This window comes from Solenopsis invicta, chromosome 1 (genome assembly GCF_016802725.1).
Source record: "Solenopsis invicta isolate M01_SB chromosome 1, UNIL_Sinv_3.0, whole genome shotgun sequence".
Taxonomy (NCBI): domain Eukaryota; kingdom Metazoa; phylum Arthropoda; class Insecta; order Hymenoptera; family Formicidae; genus Solenopsis; species Solenopsis invicta.
Genome location: NC_052664.1, coordinates 31,375,447 through 31,396,063, shown reverse-complemented (window position 1 = coordinate 31,396,063; position 20,617 = coordinate 31,375,447). Strand labels below are relative to the sequence as shown.

General features: G+C 35.5%; 2 protein-coding genes and 1 non-coding gene across 26 annotated transcripts in view; 1 reads left to right on the top strand and 2 right to left on the bottom strand.

The window, feature by feature from the left end:
• The window catches only part of LOC105201574, a 269,202-nt gene extending 267,943 nt beyond the window's left edge, over window positions 1–1,259 (top strand). For all 7 annotated transcript variants that reach the window (XM_039459155.1, XM_039459127.1, XM_026134486.2 and 4 more), the window contains one exon: window positions 1–1,259. In XM_039459155.1, the coding sequence (XP_039315089.1) occupies window positions 1–1,255 (1,255 nt within the window). In that variant the 3' untranslated portion in view covers window positions 1,256–1,259.
• LOC105201550 (ras GTPase-activating protein raskol) overlaps window positions 1–20,617 on the bottom strand; it is a 312,586-nt gene that overhangs the window by 75,235 nt on the left and 216,734 nt on the right. For 10 of the 18 annotated variants that reach the window (XM_039457163.1, XM_039457574.1, XM_026134478.2 and 7 more), the window contains one exon: window positions 11,821–11,883. The exons of 7 other annotated variants lie outside the window; for them this stretch is intronic. In XM_039457163.1, the coding sequence (XP_039313097.1) occupies window positions 11,821–11,883 (63 nt within the window). Of the gene's footprint in view, window positions 1–11,820; window positions 11,884–18,767; window positions 20,251–20,617 lie in introns of those variants that run through there. One more of the 18 variants, XM_026134481.2, reaches the window with a different exon arrangement.
• On the bottom strand, window positions 5,185–5,302 carry LOC113003747. Its single transcript, XR_003268660.1, has one exon. It is a non-coding gene; the product is annotated as a 5S ribosomal RNA (ribosomal RNA).

Here is a 20,617-nt window from a genome sequence, read left to right as displayed (position 1 = left end):
AATGACACCACGACGCGAAGACGTAAAGCAGCGGATTGATTCGAGCGACATCTGTTCTCAGAAACAGATGACTGATAAATTCGTATTACTCCCAGCATTCTGTACGTTAAAATCGCAGGATCCCATTGATGATGCAGCTCGGGCTGGTAAAATGAAAGTACCAGTGCAAGTTGTCGCCCCTGCGATTCTGGAGATCGACAAGAGCGAAAAGCAACTCGACACTTCCACTTTCAAAGTATTAACATGTTCGTCGTCAAAAAACTATCTAAGGGCACCTTATCGTAATGAAAAATCGCCTAAGCCAATGACTTTTATTGAATGCACTACAACACCCAAAGGTCCTTTGGCTAGGATTACTCAGTGCTCAAGCAAGGCAACAGAAGAGGGAATTAATTATTACATCCATTTAGGATCGAAATTAGGAAAGAAAGATAGTTCTCGTAAAATTAGTCAACCAGTAACTGATCCCGCTAAGAGGATAATTGCTGCTAAGAAAACAAGCTCTAGCAAACGGATTCTTTCGGGACAAGGTATTCCATGTCAAGATTCGAAACTGGAAGGGACACCCCGTTCCCCTCCAGACCGCGAATGTTCAGGTAAAGCAGATTTGAAAATCGATATTTCGCTTCACCCAAAGATGAAAGATCCACTTTCTCAAATAACACGTAAGAACGGTCTAGAAGACCCAAGTTCCTTGAAGAAAGTTTCGAGAACATCCAAGAGACGAATTGGTCCATCCAGCTGCCAGCCAATCCAACCGGCTAAGGATATTTACAGCGACTTCCTTTACATAAAATCTTCGACACCGGATGCAGTATCTTTGCCTATAGAAATATGCATGACGCGAAAACGTCTTGATGATCAGCAACTTCAACGTTTGACTTCAGAGCAAATGTTACGAACTAAGCGGATAGACTCCAAGAAGTCGGACAAAGTATCCCCGTGTCAGAGATCAGCAGTAGCCTCTGGGCGTGCTTGCTTAATTCCTGAGAGAGTTTCTGAAGATACGTCGCTCAGCTCGCACGAGTTGCTCGCTAGCTACAAGAATCATATTCCAGCCTATCAGTTGGAAAGATACGAAGCTTGTCGCACCAAAAGAAACGGTCTTCAGGACGAATGCATCCCGCCGTTTCTGCGAACCATACTGAAAAAAGAGGAATTCAAACGTACTTCGGACAAATGTACCGAACGTAAACAGACTGTAGATAAATTAGAACAGAGTGAAATGACTATTAAGATCAAAGTGGATCGATGAATCACAATCAAATTTAAGTTTTTTTTTTTATTATGGAATAATATTCGAGAAATCGAGAAAATAAAAATTAGAATTTCATCGAGAATAAAACCGAGAAATTATTCTGTTCGTAACCATTGAAAAATAGTTATGCACGATGGTATTACACGTCATTTTAAATTGTTAACTTTTTAATATAAAATATATATCTGCATTTTTACACATATTATAGTTGTAATTAACAAAATATTTTTATAAAAGTAAGAGAACTTTTATATTATTTTTTTATTATATTGTTTTGAAAAGCATTTTATAACATTTAGTACACTTAAAAAATAAGTCTACAGATAACTATACGAAATGTATTTCGAAAGTGGCTATCATTAAATAATAATATATAAACTAAGCTGTTGCAATTATTGTATTCCTAAGAAGCACGATAAAAGTATATAAAGTATATAAAGCATATAAAAAAAACAAATATTGAAATCAATAGCGTTAGACATTAATATTAAATCTCCAAAACTACTTTCAAGTTACAAAAAAAAAATTATCTCTTAAAACATTCAAATTCAGAGGACTTTTGCGAACCGATGAACAGTTGAACATGCGAATGCAGTTTATATCGATTGCTACTGGAATGGCATTTGGCGCAATTGCCCCGCGCACTTTATACGACTACAGTATTATGCACCGTATAACACAGTAGAACGAATACGATTTAATCTCGAAGTGGTGAAACTGGAATTTTTTAAATCGGTTATATAAAACAGGCTTTCTCTAATTGAATTTGCTTTCATTTGAGAAATAAAATTTTTAAAATATTTATGCCCTAATACGTACGATAAAAATTTATAAAAAAAATCACGATACTGTATTCAATACTCAAATTAAAAATTATAATTTTTACTATAATGCAGCTCTTGTGCAGCAACTTTCAACTTAGTTTTCAGCTAATGCGTTCCGTATGTTTCACATCATAGAAATAGCTTGTAGGGTTACGCTACGACTCCGGTGATATATTTTGGGGCACATTTTATGCAAAATTGAGAACAGTATAATAAGAAATTGCAAAAATAATAGCAGTTTAACATTAAATTTCAGGAAAAGCTTAAGAATAACGTTAATTAATCCTAACACTGATTAAAAATAACGCTTTCACATTTGGAGCCTGGTTCCACGAGAAAGAAGATATAGCTGCATAAATGTCACGTAATAAATTAGTATTCCTTTCACACGAGTTTCAGCACGTTGAATTTACACAGCCAAACGCTTCTACTCTGTAATTCTTTGCGCGAGGTGACGGCCAAGTTAGGGTGATAAGAGAGAAATAAACAAAACGTCGTCGAGCCAGCCGGAAGTCGTTGGATGTAGGTGCCCGCTCGCGCGACGCTAAAAGCCGATTTTATTTCCGGACCGTCGAACATAATACGCCGAAATGCGCCGAAGGTATACGCCTGCTCGGTAACAGAATCTAAAATTAGAGTGAACTAGCCCGGCTCCTTTGCATTTCCAGCGGATTCTATTTGCATACAGTCGCATATGCGACTGGCATACCATAAAATAATATGTGTAATCCACATTACTTCGTTATTATGAAATGTATACAGTTTATCATGAAGTACAAGAAGGAATCTAAATGTTTTCAATCTAATCGAATTTGACGCGACACCGACAATTGATATAAAAAAAATATTTTTTGTGTATGTGTATATCATAAGCGCAAGGTAAAAGTTTTGTTCGACAATGTTTGAAAGTTGCAAAAAAATTAGTTAATTATCATTAAATTTGTATAAAAAAAAGTGCTCACAAAAATTGATAACTTTAGATCTCTTTCATAATGAATTGAGGATGAAGCGTTAATAAGATGATTTTTGTGAGATTCAATGACAACCGATATTTGCGCTTCGGCGGAGATTCGCTGCTGGAGCAAAGAGGGCGTGAGCTCTCAGAAACGCGTTTTATTCTTGGCTTAAAAGTGGCGCAATGGCCTGGGTGGCCGACGACGGGATTTACATGGAGAGTCACGTGAATCGATATGAACGCACGTGTGGAGACACCGGAACGGCTCCGTGACGGGCAGGAAATATAACGGAGTGCGCGATCCACGGCCGCGCGTACACGCTACCACTTCCGTTACCGCTGCCGCGCCGTTCTCTTCGGAAGCGAGCGAGCATTTGCATTGAACATATTTGCATCGCGACGACGGACCCTGAATAGAAAGAAAAAAGAGAGAGAGAGAAAGAGTCGGCAACGTCGGTCTAAAGTAACCATGCCGGTGTTTCCTGCAACTCCTCCCTTTATCTGCCGTACCTTGCGCGCGCGCGCTCGTTCGCGAGATAGAAATTCTGCGCTGTCTGCTGCGCCGAGAATGCTCTCACCAACGCCTAGGAATAAATTTATAAATACTACTTAAGCGTTTAACAATCTCTCTCGGCATCGCGCCACTTTGTGAAGCCGACAGAACAGCCGGAGCTCTCTCTCTCTCTCTCTCTCAAAAGGCTTAAAACCGCAAAGCAAAAAATTCATCGTTACCTTTAAAGGGTTTTAAAGAGTTTTTTGGTACCCTTCATTATTTGAAATTATTTTTTTTCTAAACAGTGATGGAAAAAGCTGTGAAAGTTATAATTTCTCAAAGATTTACAAGTGATATCAAGATATCAAGACTATTCCTATGTATTCCTCCAAGTGATTAATAAAAAAATTTTTCTTTTATTTCCGATAAAAAGATAGATTTAAGATTTTTAACATTAAAAGTTTTCTGAGATGAAACGTATACACGCATATAAGTATAGGCTTGCGTTAACACAATTATTATTACCTATGATTGACGTATATGCATTCATTAAGGAATTATTTTCGCCCAAGGATATCAAATGATTATTTTGTTTCAGTGGTAGAAGATATAAATAGTTTTAATTATATCTTTTCAGAAACATCAACAAAATATTATGTGTATATTTATTCCACGTGATAAAGGAACGTTATTCCCAATTTTTTTAATCGAAATAATAATCAAACTTATTATTACTAAAAGCTATAACATTATTACTTCTCGTCTAGTAAGAGGCTGTTATTATTTTTATTTTTTTTTTTTCTTGCCTTTCATCTTCAGCATCCATGTTTGGTATCGGTTCAGTTCGCGGGAGATGGGAGATGATTTAATGCGCAGCAATTAGTGGAAGAACAGCACCAGTGTAGTTAACAGTTACGTATATCGCTCGAAACATAAACTTTGGCTACGATCAAGTGGGCTGATGAAGCTTTTTTTGCCACTTCCAGGATATCACGCACCGAAGTTACAGGGTGTGCCGTGAAAGCGCTTGTATCTCTCCGACATATCGCCGACAGGTATTAATTCACTACCGAGCGCTGTCTCATACTCTGTATTGACGCGCAGAGTAGGACGACTGCACTGTAATTTATGCGCGATAATTACAACGAGCGGTAAGCCACTTTTTGTCCAAGCGTATGGGAGTAGCGATTCGTATAAAGTGCATACTTTCAATTTGCATCATTACTCATCGTAGATACATCGCAATGCGATTTTATTCAATTAATAATTATGAACAACACTAGCGAGCAATTGTTTGCTACGTTGCTTTTATTTCACGTTATTTCTGAAGAGAAAACGGAAATGTAATAAATATATTAATGAAATTTATGCCTGCATCCTAACAAAATATGTTATAAATATAAGAAATACTATCTTATATTACATTAATATAACTTATTGAAAACTGTTTGAAAAATATTATATATAAGAAATATTTTCAATACGTTTCTGTATATTTAAATATATTATGATTTTTGTATTATTCCAAAATTTTTATAAAATATTTCTATAAACATTTTTTTACACATTTCTTAAAAACATATATTTAGAATATTACAAATTTTTTATGAAAAACGCTTTATATTGTCTGGAAATAATAAAATTGCAAAAAAAAGGACAACATCACACGGTGTTCCCAAGCGGTCACCCATCCAAGTACTAACCGTGCCCAACGTTGCTTGACTTCAGTGATCGGACGAGAACTGGTATGTCAACGTGGTTTGAACGTTGCCCGAATACCTAATTTAATTCAGACTGGTTTTCATAGGTTTTGTAATTAATCGCTTTCGAAATTAATTTTTTGTATGCAACAATGTTATAAGAGTTCTTAGTCGATTAATCAAAGCGCATAAATAGAAAATCATTTAACATTTTTTTTTTTTTCACTATAATCTAAATAGCACAAAAATTTATAAAATATTTAGATATATGAAGCTATTGAGGATTTAAATATTTTAAATATATATTTATAAACATATTCTAATAAAAAATGTTAGAAGTATCCTAATAAAAGATATATATAATTTTTTTTTACTTTCGGATTAATTATTTTTCATTTTAAAATAAAATTTTGTTATTTAAATATTGAAATGCTTTTTACTTCTGATTTTGTATGAATAATAATATCTACAAATTTACTTCAAAAAGAAAAGTTTCTTGTTCATGAATTTTACTTTAATCACAAAACAACATCTTCGTTCCCTAACACTTCATGTTTCTCGATCGCGAAAATAGAAGAAACAAACGAATAAATCAACTATCAGAGTGGAATTCAAAATGGAAAAAGGAGATTGTTTGGTAAGACATAACAAGTTGAAGTAAAAAAGATGATGTGAAGAGATAGAATGAGTGTGATACATAGATAAAGTGACGAAGATGAAGTGTGAGAAGCGGAGGTGGAAATCACGTGTAACCGGAAAGTTGCCTGGCAATATAAAAATATTGCCAGTAATAAGAAACCTAAGAAAAAACAGGGATATCATGTCAGCTAAATACAAACTAAACGCACGCGACATCTAACATGTGTGAAATTTTCAAAATGAGAGTAGAAAAAGGTCACTGAGTGCATAACGGTATATTATCCTTTTTATCATATATTATTTTCCTTTATAATCTGTCCCATATTCCTGTCTCTTTCTCGAATTATATTAGATTACATGGAAAGAACACTTTTATGCTCAAGTAACTACAAATTTAATTACACATCCGAAAATAATTTTATTGAATTATCAAAATAATTATGACGTTCACACATAACGAGCAATGCTACAAAAATTTTAACATTCTAGCAATTAGTTCTCGAACATCTAACATAATTATATTGATGGTGTAACAAAATTATTTTCTTATCTATATCCGGCTAAATTTTTAGATACTTTGACAAAACTGTTGTTTCCGTCTATGTATAATTATGACTTTAATTTAAACTTTAATATTGTAACAATAATTAATAAATAACAAATGCTTTTAATTTCCAAGATTTTAAATAAATATATCTACGATTTATATAAAAATAAATATTACAAAAAATATAATAAGTTTGTTGAAATAGAAATACATATGACGATTACGTTCGATATTAAAAATAAAAAAGGCAGAACTTTTAATTAAAAATACATCATATTCAACTAATAATTTAATGTTATTACAGGAACAAGCAATTAAAACAACGAATTTAATAATTCATCAATGTATTTCACAATTTTTTTTATTTTACATATTTTTACTAGATTTCTTTATTTCTATACCATTAATTCGCATTCGCGGCTCAGTGAAATTTTCCATCAAAGTAAAAAGGGAATCGAAATATCCTACTACATCCCTGGTACAATGACATGAAGAAATGGTACGTGGAGAGAAACGAACTAACGAAAGAGAGACAGCAGCTTCGAGGTACAGTCGGCATACAGAGAATACGTGACTATGCAAACCGCAGAGGAGTTGTTCGGTTCTAGCAAGTTGGAATACAATGTTGGATGCAGCCTATCGAGTCGCCATGCGTCTCGGCTGCGGAGAAAATGCAAACTGATAGTACGGAAAAGTTGCCGTCGTGCGCGCTGGCAATTATCGCGCCGAATCGAAGGGAGAAGATTAATCTGCGAGTGTGAAATCGTGTTGACGACGGTCATTCAATTCGTTGTGTAATTCCTGTTGTGTTACAACACTTTCTCTCTCTCTCTCTCTCTCTCTCTCTCTCTTTCTCGGCGCGGTACATCGCGTGCGCCGTGTTGCTTGTGACATTGCAGAATCCCACGAGGGCTTCTACGTTTCGTAGCAAATTTTCTATTCAGCTGTCAATCAGTTACGATGAAACGTATGAAAACGTGGCGGAAATTATTATTAGATCACAACAAAAGAATTAACGCGACGGTATTTTTTTAATTACTTCCAAAATATAGACGAATGAACGAATGAGCTTTCATTAAAATACATCGCACAAACATTAATTACGTATATGATCATATTGTTTTTTTTAATAACGCTGCAATATTCTCCGAGAGAGCCGCTGTATCTTCGTTAATCGTGCGTTTAAGTACACACCGGGTCATTTATGTAAATGAAGAAATTACGGCCTTTGCTGTACACTCATAAATTAAGCGCAAGTAGATAAATTTTTGTAGAACGAGACTACCGCGCCAGCACAGGCCACTTAGCGAGAAACGGAAGAACTACGGGCATTTAGGCGGGCTAATGTTGCGTCGTCGCTTTGCTGAAAGATAGATGAAGGTTGGTCGGCGAAACGTGGGAAAGAAGTGAAATTTAAGAGTGGAAACTGAAACGACTTGATAACGAATAGCTCCGAGAATAATGGCAAGTTCGCACAATACTTTTTGCTTCTTCAAGTTTCTTCTGCAATTTATTTAACAAGATAACATTCGTTATCAGCTGTTCAATTAATTAATGTACGTGGAGAATATCATTCATCATATGTATGAAACAAAAAAAAAACTGTAACGTACAAATGTAAAAAAAAATGTTGAACGGTTTTAAAAAAATATTTATTTTCTTTTTGGAAGGCATGTAACCAAAACAAAATGACTTGCATCTGACCTTCTTTGCTTCTTAAGTTTTTAGTTATTTAGCAAAAGAGAAGTAATTCAAGGGATATACGTAGCAGGCAATCAACCATTTTCAAACTCATCTAAAGACAATTATAAAAAATATACAACTTGGCAAAATACGAGATAAACTGCACGAGAAATGTTATGGTTTCTACATTAATCGCGTGGATTTTCACAATTGGATACGCGTTGAAATCGAGGCGAAGCACGGGATATCAACAATACGAATCACCGGCGAGGACGCTCAGGTAGATCGGCGCAAAAAGCTAGCGCTTAATTTCCACGAGGGGTTGCGTTTAATGAATAGCGAGAATCCCTCGAGATTGTTAACAAGAAAGGCAATTTCCGCAAAGGTCACGCGCTTCTGCAGACCGCTCGGTCAATTGTGCGGGCGTAACGAGTGAGGATAGAGATCGCGGAAAGAGCGCTGGATAGACGGGATGACGTAACACATTTACGGGCGAAACACAGAGGAAGCAGTTTTAAGCGGGCTCTAAATGGAAATTAATTTGCCTGCGCGCACGAACGTGCGGTGTGTGCCAAACCGCAGAGTACGGTATCATCTCGGTACACGGTCAACGATCGGACGAATGGACGGCCATATACGACGATCCGACCGTGATCTTCATCGTGCCTGCCTTGTAGGGGGTGTATGACCGTTAATAGCGTATACCATACGACGACACGCGCAACGAAAGAATCCGATGTGAAGAGAGCTTGACGTGATACTTCGAACAATGTGACGGCTTAACGTGACCAATGAGCTACGTTAATTACCGCCGGCAATTAACGAGGCGACGCCTTACACTCAGAGAAGTTTTTTAGAATAAAACAATATTTATTTCGATCAAGGAAATTTGTGCATACTGTTAAAGAAAATTTTCTTTGATATGAAGCAATTTTTTAGTTATTTTTTATTGGAATTAAAGAAAGTTTGATTGTGCAACGCAAATCTCTTTTTAAACGAAAGAAATGTATTTTTAAAACCAGAACAACTAAATTATTTCTTATACTTCTATTGGTATTTAAAAAAAAAAATTTATATAAATTAAATAATTTGAATAAATAATTTATTTACTTGAAAATAGGCTAATAACGTCATCTCTTAAAATCAAATATAAAATAAAATTTTTATTTTCTTGAAAAGTATTTTCACTTCAATAAAAAAACCAAGTTAAAGAAAAAATTTCATCAATGTAAACATAATTTTTCTCTGGGTGTATGTGCTTCAATCGTGAAATCATTCCCGTCCGTCAATTTGAAAAAGTGAGAAAAAAAATAATGTTCTGATAAAATATTATCGGCGAGAAAAGTTTTCTACAGCGTTTATAAAAAATATAATTTTATAATTTCACATATAATAGTTTAGTAAGTTTGCAAAGGTTGTGAACTGTTTCACTTCCAATAATTCTTATTTCAGTTATAATAAAATTCTTATTGATTAAAAATTTTTCGTCAAGTCTTTAAATTTCAATGTGTTTTTAATATATAGAAAAAGTTAACTAAAGTCAATATAGTTTTAATGTAATCTAGAAGAGCCTCGATTAAAAATACTATGAAATAGAATTAATTAATGCTGTCGATATTACATGATATAGCTAGTTTAATCGTGGAAGGTTTCTGTTTTAACTATCACCAGCTCATACAAGTTGCAATGTTTCCAGTATGATCCGTAGCTGACGCTACGTACTGGCTCGCGGCTCTTGTACCGATCCTAGTGTCGATAAAGTTGTATTCTGTAGCAGAATACAGTCCCTGAATCACTCAACATTTGATAATATAAATATTTTGTATCTTTCGATTGATAAATTTAAACCGAGAACACATATAATGCAAATATATATTTCTCTTCTGCGTATTAATATAAAATAAAACATATTCTTTAAAACATACTCTTTTTTTATTTTTTGAAGTGTTAACATTTCGCAAAATGTTTATTTATTATAATGAATATAGTTGTGAAATTATTCAGAGCAATTTACGTGCAAGGTTTTTATTAACTTGGCAATAATTTGGTATTTCGTGCGTAAATAAATGCTTGCCTTGCTACTAGAGAATCGCCCTTTATCTTCCACGCCGAGAGACACCGTAGCAAAGTAAGCGGAAAAAATCTAATTTAGCTACTCGGAGAACAATTAAATTTTTACGGTGCGAATGAGAAGGGGCCAGAAAAGTAAAAACGTGTCGTAAATTCCATTCCCGTGTCGTTGATTCCGGCAACGAAATTACGAATGTGGAAAGTGAAAAGTGCGAGAATTTGAAAAGAGACATCAAAAATTCCATGAGTGTATAATCAAAGTTTTTTTTTATATTTTATAAAAAAAAGGTACCCTTCGCATGCTAAAGTCTCAAATATCATAATTTATTGTTCCGGTAATGTATATTCTTAAAAAATAATTGTATATCGCGTCTATCTTTTCCTTTTCTCAAAATGAATGAAAATTAACGTATTAAATATTGACAACTAATATTGCTTTTATACTTAAACAATAATATGATTATTCGTTGATTAGCGAATTAGCAAGACGATCATTATGCATGAGAAAAAAGAATGCCAAGGCGTTTGGGGGGCTCAACTGATTGCCTAACAAATTAATTCTGTCATTATCTTCGCGCCTACGAGATCTCGACCTTGCGATCGATTTATCTTTGGTATGCTTGTGTACGCTTAACAATGCGTAATAAAGACACAGCAGCAGCGAGTCAGAGGTGGACGGTGCTCATTATCATTACACTTTCGCTCGATCGTTTGACGTTTCCCTTCTATCATCATAATTGACGTCATTTTTCATCAAATGCATAATGTGATGTAACTCGGACGTGACATCAATCACAAAATATAATTAAGTCGGGATTCTTCTCTATCGGAATTTATCGATTAAGTAACGCTCTATTTTATGAAATCTCCCAAGGACTATTATATTTGAGTTATCCTCTCTAAATTTTTTGAAATGGAATTTCATCTAAAAGAGTGGAATTCCACTCTAAAAGTATGAAAATCCTGCCGCTCTTTATCAAGACTGGCAGGATTTTCACACTTTTAGAGTGAGATTTCACTCCAAAGATTTTAGAGAGTCGTTTTATAAGTTCTTCTATCACTGTAAAGTAAAGGTTCTCGTTACTGACCGTTGTAGACCTCGCAAGAAGCGACACTTCTGCGGGCACATTGTCGTGACATTTACTTGAATTAACATATTATCACGCATTTGCCCATTCAGGTGCTTATATTTAGAACATTATCCTTCTTTTTCAAGGGGAAGTCGATGAAGACAAAGAGGCAAACACTTCTTGACGCAATATTACGTGTATATAAACGTTATTGTAAACGATAGATCATTGTCACTTCACTCAATGAAAAATATTGTTCTCCGTAGAAATTACAGAGGCGATAAGTGTAGGCTGCACGTTAACGGCAAATTTACGCGAGGAGGTGGCACGTTTGAATATACTATCGACTGATTTGTTCAATTAGGATCAAGGCGTTAATAAAGAAAAAAAAAAAAACCGTATCTCTCGCGCTTATGTAATGAGCGATTTTAACTTTGTTTTAAATTTTGATATACGATAATTTTTTCTAGATTCTTTAATTAGATATAATACATAAATTTTTTGATCGCGTGATGAAAAAAGGAGTAAAAACAAAAACCGAGACCTAACGGGGAAAAAAGATGCTATCGCTCGACACTCACCTCGAACATTGCGGTCCCGTTCTAGTCGAGTAGTTCTAGGTAAAGATCTGCTTTTAGACTCACCTGCAACACAAAATGTTCATGTTCATATTATTAGAGCTGTTAAGCTTTGAAACATTCAAAATTGTTACAATTGGTATTTTTATGAAAAATAATTTCGTTACAAAAATCAATTCTTAATTTATCATCGCTCTTTTATTAAAGAAACTTTATTTACAGTGAAAAAAATATGTCCTAACAATTATAGATGTTCTAATAATTATATATATTTATATATATTTTTATATGAAAATATTAATTTAATAATTATGAAATATGTATAAATATATATAATTATTAGGTCAATCAAAATATGTTAAGCTATATTTGAATGAGAAACACTTGTAAAAAAGTTTCTATCACAGACGAAATCGTCAAATACCTGAGAAAAGTGTTTTGAATAAAATAGTAAGAAAATAAAACACATTTGGATCAAGTAAACCCGAACAGAACAGCAAAGTAAGCGATACTATAGATAAGTAGCATCGATCTTTTCCTCCTAATACCAGCGTCAATACGAAGTATCGGTGACCCTATTCGCGACGATGGAGCAGCCAGAAGCGTCGACTGCACGCATCCGCGATCACGGAACCAGAAGTCCGCCGCGTTCTGCCGCGCCGGTTCTGTTATGCGGCTCCGTTTCGCGGCTTTTTCGCGGGGACAGCTTTTTCACGGCGCGTCGCACGGCGGTAATGGACGTCCCGAGCGTATCCGAGAGAGCACGCTCCAATTCTCGCGAGTCCCGGCCGCGCCAAGTGCGGCAGCTTGGGCGCGGACAAGGTAGGACGTCGCATCCGCGCGCGAGCAGACACTTTCGTCTAATTGCACGCCAAACGGTCGTGCTAATTACAGACCGCGTCTCTTTTTCTTCCCACGTCAAATACGTGACTCTAGACGAAGCTACAATGAGATCCCATTGGACCTTATTAAACTCGATATTTCTTTCGATCGAAACATTCTTTAGAAAGCAATCTCTTCTAAATTAGATAAATCGAAGAAGTTTAAGGAATAAACATATTTTTAAAGAAAAAGATCGTGGAACTTTATGGTAACTGCAAACAAGTTCGACGAAAATGGAGTCGAATAGTATTAAAGCTTAAAAATAGTGCGTGACTAGAAGTATTATCTCGAGAGAAATCTCGAGAGAAATCTTGCATTATTACAAAAGACTGTATGAAAACTATAAAATGTACAAAGGTATCATAATTGCGTTGAAACAAAGATAAAATTAATTTCAATAATCTCAATATTTTCAATAATTAACTTCATAAAAATTAAAATCAAAGATTAAATACAATAATATTAATAATACAATTATTAATATTAATATATATATATATATATATATATATATATACACAATATAATTAATACAATTATATATATTAATATACAATTATTAATATACATATATAATTGTTTTTTAATTACACTTTTTAAATTTTAATATTCAAACGTTAAATTCCATTCGTAATTCGAACGACGCATTTTCACTGATACGCGTCCACTGGGAAACGTCGCAGGAAGAATTATTGAAGATACTTTCTACGAAATGATGTGCGAGATGTTGCGAAATAATCACTATACACCGTGTCATGTATCGGCGTACTAAGCACGATAAGACAGCTGCGGGCGTTCCGATTGTAGCGCGATAGCCGACAGTTTCGTCTTTCTCAGCCTGCGAGGGGATCTCGACTAATTGCACATCTCTCTTTTTTTCTCTCTCTCTCTCTCTCTCTCTCTCTCTCTCACACAGCAGCAGATCTTATGTCAGCACGATCATAAAATACGTGAGATACGCACAAATATTATGAGAACGTCTAATGAAACCGCGAACGTGAATTATACCTTCGAATTTTTTTTAGACAAATGCGTATTTCTCGATGCGTTTAGATAGATGCGAAATGCAAAAACACGATCGTCGTCACAATCTGCTACGATTTAATAGCAGAGTAAACGAATCGAAGGAAATGCTTTTAGCAAAAGACAAAAGCGATGCACTTCAACGCAACGGCGTAAAACGAGAGAGTATCCTACGATCAGCGGGAATAATCTTTTGCTATAATTTTACTAAGCAATAATTACCAAGTATAACGATAATTGCCGAGTACCGTGGTATGCGCACTAATGATAATTATCTCGCATCTTGAAAAGAGAAATTCATGTAGTAATCCTGATTTATACAAATTGCGCGATTCGAGAAAATCATGGCTCTGTAAATACTTGATCGTGCGTACATCCCGCTGCTGCCGACGCTTACGAAAGCGGCAGATTCAGTTTCGTTTATTGTGAGTGGAAATGTCGGCGTTTGAAAATAAGGAAAAACGGCAGAGCGTTCTTCTTGATTTCTTGCGGATCGCGGCGCGAATGATTGATCGTCCGCGCCGCGTCGATGGATACGTAACCACCAAACCAGATTTACAACGTTATCCGTTATGTACGAGTGAGAGGATTTTAATTTCATCCGGAACGTTTGCTGCTAATGGTAGCCGAGTGCATGGAACTTGGAACACTAAACGATAAATTTACTAGCGTTGACGCAAATAAATTTACTCTCGGGACGTTTTGCGCGACTTCTTCGACATCTCGATCTCGCGTAACAAGTTCCTTTTGCGGGGAAAGTGTAGACAAGATTGTAGTTAGGATCATCTCTTTATTAACGTTTCGTTAACTCGCGTCCCTTGATCCCTACGGTAATTATGATTGATTTGGTGTCCAATTACTCTCTGGATTTGCCAGGAAAATTCCGCACTACGTGAAAGTATCGACTTTCTTAAGAAAAAAAAAATTAATGTAGATACAATAAAAAGAGATACAGAAATAGAATATTAATAAAGTTGTATAATAAAATTAATGATAGAACGTGTCATAAGGTTAATGACATACTGCTATTAATTACGTTGTAAAATATTGCAGACAAACATATGCAAACAGCTCAACGAAATGTCATGTATATTTGTGTTTAAATAAAGTTTAAGTCCAGTTAATACCAACAAATATTTCACGATAATACAGAGCAACATTTACACACGTGTTTTTCCTGGAACAAATTTTGTCCGAGAGATCTCCATTCGATTCATATTACGCAAACGATTACAAGAGTTAGTCATATCGCATTTATAATGGTCAGAGTTATAACGATGCGTTTGAGTCAGTAGTAATTGTTTTCTGCATGATGAACACGGTATTTTTATCTCTGAAAGTGAAACGAAGAAAAGAATAAAATGTACTGAAACATTTGTGATATCATTAGTGCGCCGATCCTTTCTCTAGAATTCCCATTTCTTTTTTCGAGTCGTATTGAATGTTGCAATTACAGAGGAGGGGAGAAAAGTCTGGATGATAAAGTTACGCATCTCATGCAAGCCAGAAAATATATACGATATCGAGAAGGACCGGCTTGGTAGGGAATACCTGCAGTTTCGATTTCTCCCTGGCGTGAATTCGAATGCCATTTTACGATCGTTTTAACAGCTATTGCGAGACGTTTGCGCGCGTAAAAGCGAAACGTGAAGGCGTGCGCTTGTGCAACTTTTTTTACGGTAGTTACTCGCGTAATCGTTTATGCCGAGAGAAGCGCATCAAAGATTTGGACAACGTAGAGACTGTTTACTCTAACGAGCAATTACCACGCAATTATAGCGACAACGTTCTTCACGCGACTATTAACGTCACGGCTCGAGCGATATATTTATTTCGTGAAATCTTCTTTATAATTTTTCTATAATATATGTAACTTCTTTCGATAATATATATATAACGTTGTTTCAAAATCACGATAGTGATTTGCTAAAAAATTTAAGAGAATTACAAATTATTAATAAAACAATTAATATTTCTTTTAAACTGAAGAAATATAATAAAATTATATAAATTTTAATAAAATAAAATACAAAACTCAATAATTTATTAAATTTTAATAATTCCTCTTTTTGATTTTCAATCTATCTTTTTAACCTCTCAATCTTTAGATTTATATATTAATATAACTTAATTATGGACACAAATATATATTAATCGAAATAATCATTTTTCTTGCTAATTACATTAATCTTTTGTAAAAGATGCCGTTTATGTTTTGTCAAATCATGTACATGTTATTCAAGCAAGTATAATCAACGGCTAACAGGTCTGCTAAAGAAAAGAAGGAATAAAGTCGGGAAGATAAAATAGCATACGATTAAAATTAGTGTATTAATTTATCGTGTTATGTTTAATTATTTACGTTATACGATGTGTTTCGTATTTTCAAATCTAAAAAAATAAATGAATAAGAATGTTTTGTTTCGTACACAGAATTTGAATTCTGATCTCTAGACGATATGAAAATGAGCAAATACATTTTCTATATAATTATTCAACATTTCCATTTTACATATAAAACATAAATTTTTTAGAAAGATAGAGATAAATGACTTTTATGGTCCGTTATTATACTCGCGTGTTATACGAATATTAATATCAACGATTGTATTAGATGGAACACAGTCGATCGCTCTCACGCGAAGCCACGCGTCACTACGAAATCTAATTAGCGCAAGCTAATAATTGCTTACTATATAATCGTAAAGTATGATGATGTTTCCTATCCTCTAATACTTGTCACGACCGCGTTCCGAGAGATAATGTGACGTCACGCGGAGCGGCACGCGCCGTTACCTGCTCGCTCGAATCTTGCTGCGCGAATGACAACGCAGCGCTTGGCGGCCTTGCGTACGCGTTAGCGCGAGTTAGATATAAAAAATATCAAAGCCATATGCCAGCTAATTTTACTGTGACAAAATTTTATTCATGTAATAAAATAAAAATATATCGAATATTTCGCTCCTTATATATATTTCCAATTAATTTCGATGAATCAAAGTAACCAAACATAAAAGTAAAAGAATATTTTTTATTAAAGGTTTAATTTTCTCTGTAAAAAATGTGTCACTAAAGTGCCAATAAAATTCACTCCTTTATTTGTCTCAATTTATGTCATTTTATGTCGCAATCTAATTGTAAAGTTGTAATAAAAATGAAGCTTGCATTGTGGAAAATGCTGCAAATGATGCTCATTATGAATGTCCAGTGTTATTTTTTCGCACAATACACGCTGTTTCGTGAGGCGACGTTTTTTGTGGAAATTACATTTTAACGGTGCTTGACAGTGTTACGGAAATCGTATAATTATACTACTGTACATACTGCCGGGAGATAGCAGTACGTCGGTTTTGTCATATAAATTTTAATACAACTACATAGAGGAGGAATTATAATTAATTTAAATCCGTGCACTTTTGTTTTTCATCTCACTTTGCCATTTATTGAACATAGCAAATATTCCTGTTAATACGATAATATTTTTAATGGATACATACACCAGCGCAGAGTACCTCCGAAAGTGGCATGGTGCATGGATCAAAACGCATTATCTGACTTTCTGCTAAATTGCACATAAAATCTCTGGCTGGCAAACGAAACAAGATAATACCGACATTTAGCACGAAAGGAACAATCCGCGATATAAATTAGCCGACAGAGAAAATTAACGGGATTTCCACCTCAATGTTGTGCGACGCGGGATAACGGGACACTTTTTATTTTTATTTTAACACGCGTATACGCGTGTTGTTTCCCCGATTTAAACCGGAGTGATAACGATTAAATCGAATTTTTGCTAATCGCGGAGGATGCGACTTCACTCGTACGAACGACGTTAATAAAGGGAAGTGATGTTTCGACGTGAGTTTCAACGGAGATCAAGCGTATGTTTAAGGCACTTTTATCGGCTTGCTCCGAGAAAGTCGACGCACCGGAATCGAGTTCGATACTCCAGAAGAGGCACCGCGCAAAACACACATATCGCGCGTCTAACGGGTCATCTTTTTCCCTCGTGACGTTCGACTCGGAAACAGTCGCAATATCGAATTGCCCAACTCAACGTAGAAACTTGTGAGACACCAAATGGAAGCTAGAGAAATATAAAAATTAACGGGAGAACACGATGTAAAAGCATAATATAAAAAATTGCAAATAAAATTAGGAAGTATAACGCATTATTTTATTTTTTAATCTGACGGACGTGACTTTGTACGATCAAATGATTTAGCACCTTTTATGGTTGCGCGAGCTAGTTTTATAGTCTAACGGAATGCGAGAGGAGAGCGTCTATGTAAATCAATTGTAAAGCAATTTCCTTCGGACTATGAATAATTTTTGGCAGTAAGCGTCTCATGAGATTTACGAGCATATTCAAGAAATCTCCTTCGGAGATTTATTAGATACAATATTGAAATTGTTGAGCACGAAATTCCTAAAACTCTCTGTATACGACCAAAAAGGTATATGAAAACCAGCCATTCTGTTTAATTACATAGAAAAATAGAGAAAAAGGAGCCATAATGGCAAAATTAACATAGTCGATGAGAATAATAAAACGATGAGAAAAATTTATAAATATGAATAATTAAAGTATGAATTTATAAACAACAATAAATTTATAAATTTATACTTCAATTACATTGCATTGTACGTAAAACAATCGTTATACAATTAATAACGTATCATAATGCAATAGCTTGAGATGTTATTTGCACCGATGCATATGCATATCTGTATTATTTATGGCTAATTACATATCTACAGTTAAATATTAAGTATTTGCAAATTACATCCTATTATATTCTTCCGCCCATAAAAGCTATTTAGTTCAAAAATCGTAATTTACTTTTCTCGAGCTTGCTACACTGTTTATTCCGCAAATTATGTTCTATCCTTTTATCCTTATGCGCTCGTAACATTAACTTTTATATAACAGGATGTAATTTGCAAAATACTCATTACATTAAAATAAAAAGAATTACAACATTTTAAACAAAACAAAAAAAATCACGTTTTCCCAATAAGAAGAAATGAAAATATCATACGTCTATGGCAGTTTCCAGTATCCTGTGGCACGTAACGGATCCTCATGTCGACGATGTAGATTACCTCACAATAAGTCGAGTCGTCCTTGAACGACTATTAGATCGCGTCTAAGAATCGCACGACTGAGTGTCTACGTGTATTCTCGCGTCATTTTTCGCTGATTGCTAACGATGGCTCATCCTATCGTCTCTTCATCGTTGTTTCAATGAAATATCGACTGCTTCTTGTCGAAGTTTAGAGAAATATCAGTAATGTCTTGGAATTTTTTACAATTTCCGATAGAATTGTGGACTCACGTTACACGATGACGATCGAGGAACTTTCGCCTTGCGGTCTCTCGATTTTCTATCAGTTCTCGTTGGCGGGAAGTATCTTTCCTGACATTAACGATCACGCTAACGGCTACGATCCTTATGGGTAATAACGGATTTCATAGAAAGTCTTCCTGTTCACTTGAGATCGATAGCGTCGTGATAAAGCGTTCGCTTATTTTGCAATTCTTCGGCCATACGAAGTGGAGTCTGCTATATACGTGTGTGTGTATATCGTAATGATTTTACGGCGAAACAATTTGCGGCAAGTAAAGCACCTTGGCGCATCTTGTGAGAACGCGTACCGTAAATGTTCACGAAGGGTAGAACATCATCGTAGGAGAATAATCCGCGCTGCGCTACTATGAATCACTCAATCCACACTGAATAGCATATATTATATTCTGATTGACATGCAGCGAGTCGCTCGGCAAGTTGTCACTGTCGTCCCGGTTTAGATATCGTTATATCCGATATATATATATACCGTATCGAATATACCGTTATCAACTTCCAGCTGTGATCAGATTTCACCATGGTACGTTTATTGCAAATGGAAAGCGAAATAGTATAATAATTTTTTTTTAACAATTTTGAGACGATTATCACTTGCGAGATTTCTCTCGAGGTATGTAAAAAATTATAACGTCACAAAAGTCACCGTAAAAAACATAAGACTAATAACGTCAGGCGATGACATTTTATATTTTTCTGTCCTCTTGATAAAAGTCAGTTGCACGTGAGGCGTGATCCATAAATAAGATAAAACTCCCAATGTCATCTATTCAATCATTATTGCTAAAAATCGAGACGAACAGGGCAAAGGGCTGTTCAAATTTATTCAACCCGACATCAGTCACTTATCGACAAAGTCCGATGTCGTATGTCCGAATGTCTAACGATCTCTGATCAATTAACTCGAAGCACCGAAGACATTTCTGCACTTGCAACAGAAGTGCAACGACGTGAGAGAAAGAGACAGAGAGAGAAATTAGCGTCGCTGTATTCACTGTTCACGTATTCACAAATAATTTATTCGTCTCACATTCGCGGTAAAATTTTTCCAAATGGCGATTGCCGTCGATCGAGATATCGCGTCGAGGATCCGCGCGAGACATCGGATCGACTCACCGAGAGTCTTCCCAGCCGATTCGAGACAGTGAACACGATACAGTCGGGAATGGACTGCCGCGAACGGAGGCTGCGTATGAAAGTAAATATTAACGTGGTCTCTCCCTCGCTTACACTTACGCGTCGCCAATCGTCGACGTGTGGCGTGCGATCGTGATCGTGAGTGGCGTGTCACATGGGTAAGCCGCACACCGCTCATGGGGGTATGCGCTCGGGCATACGAGCGAGTGCGTGTCATCTGTTTAGTATCAATCGCGGTATACGTATTTCCGTTCCGCGACTTTTACGACGCGAGAACAGACGAGAACGGCACGATAAGCGTCGTCTGGTGATCGTTGTCTCGAAAACAGTCTAGGCTTCCACGGTCCAAAGTTCAGCTTTTCGAGTATTAATAACGTTTCGAAACA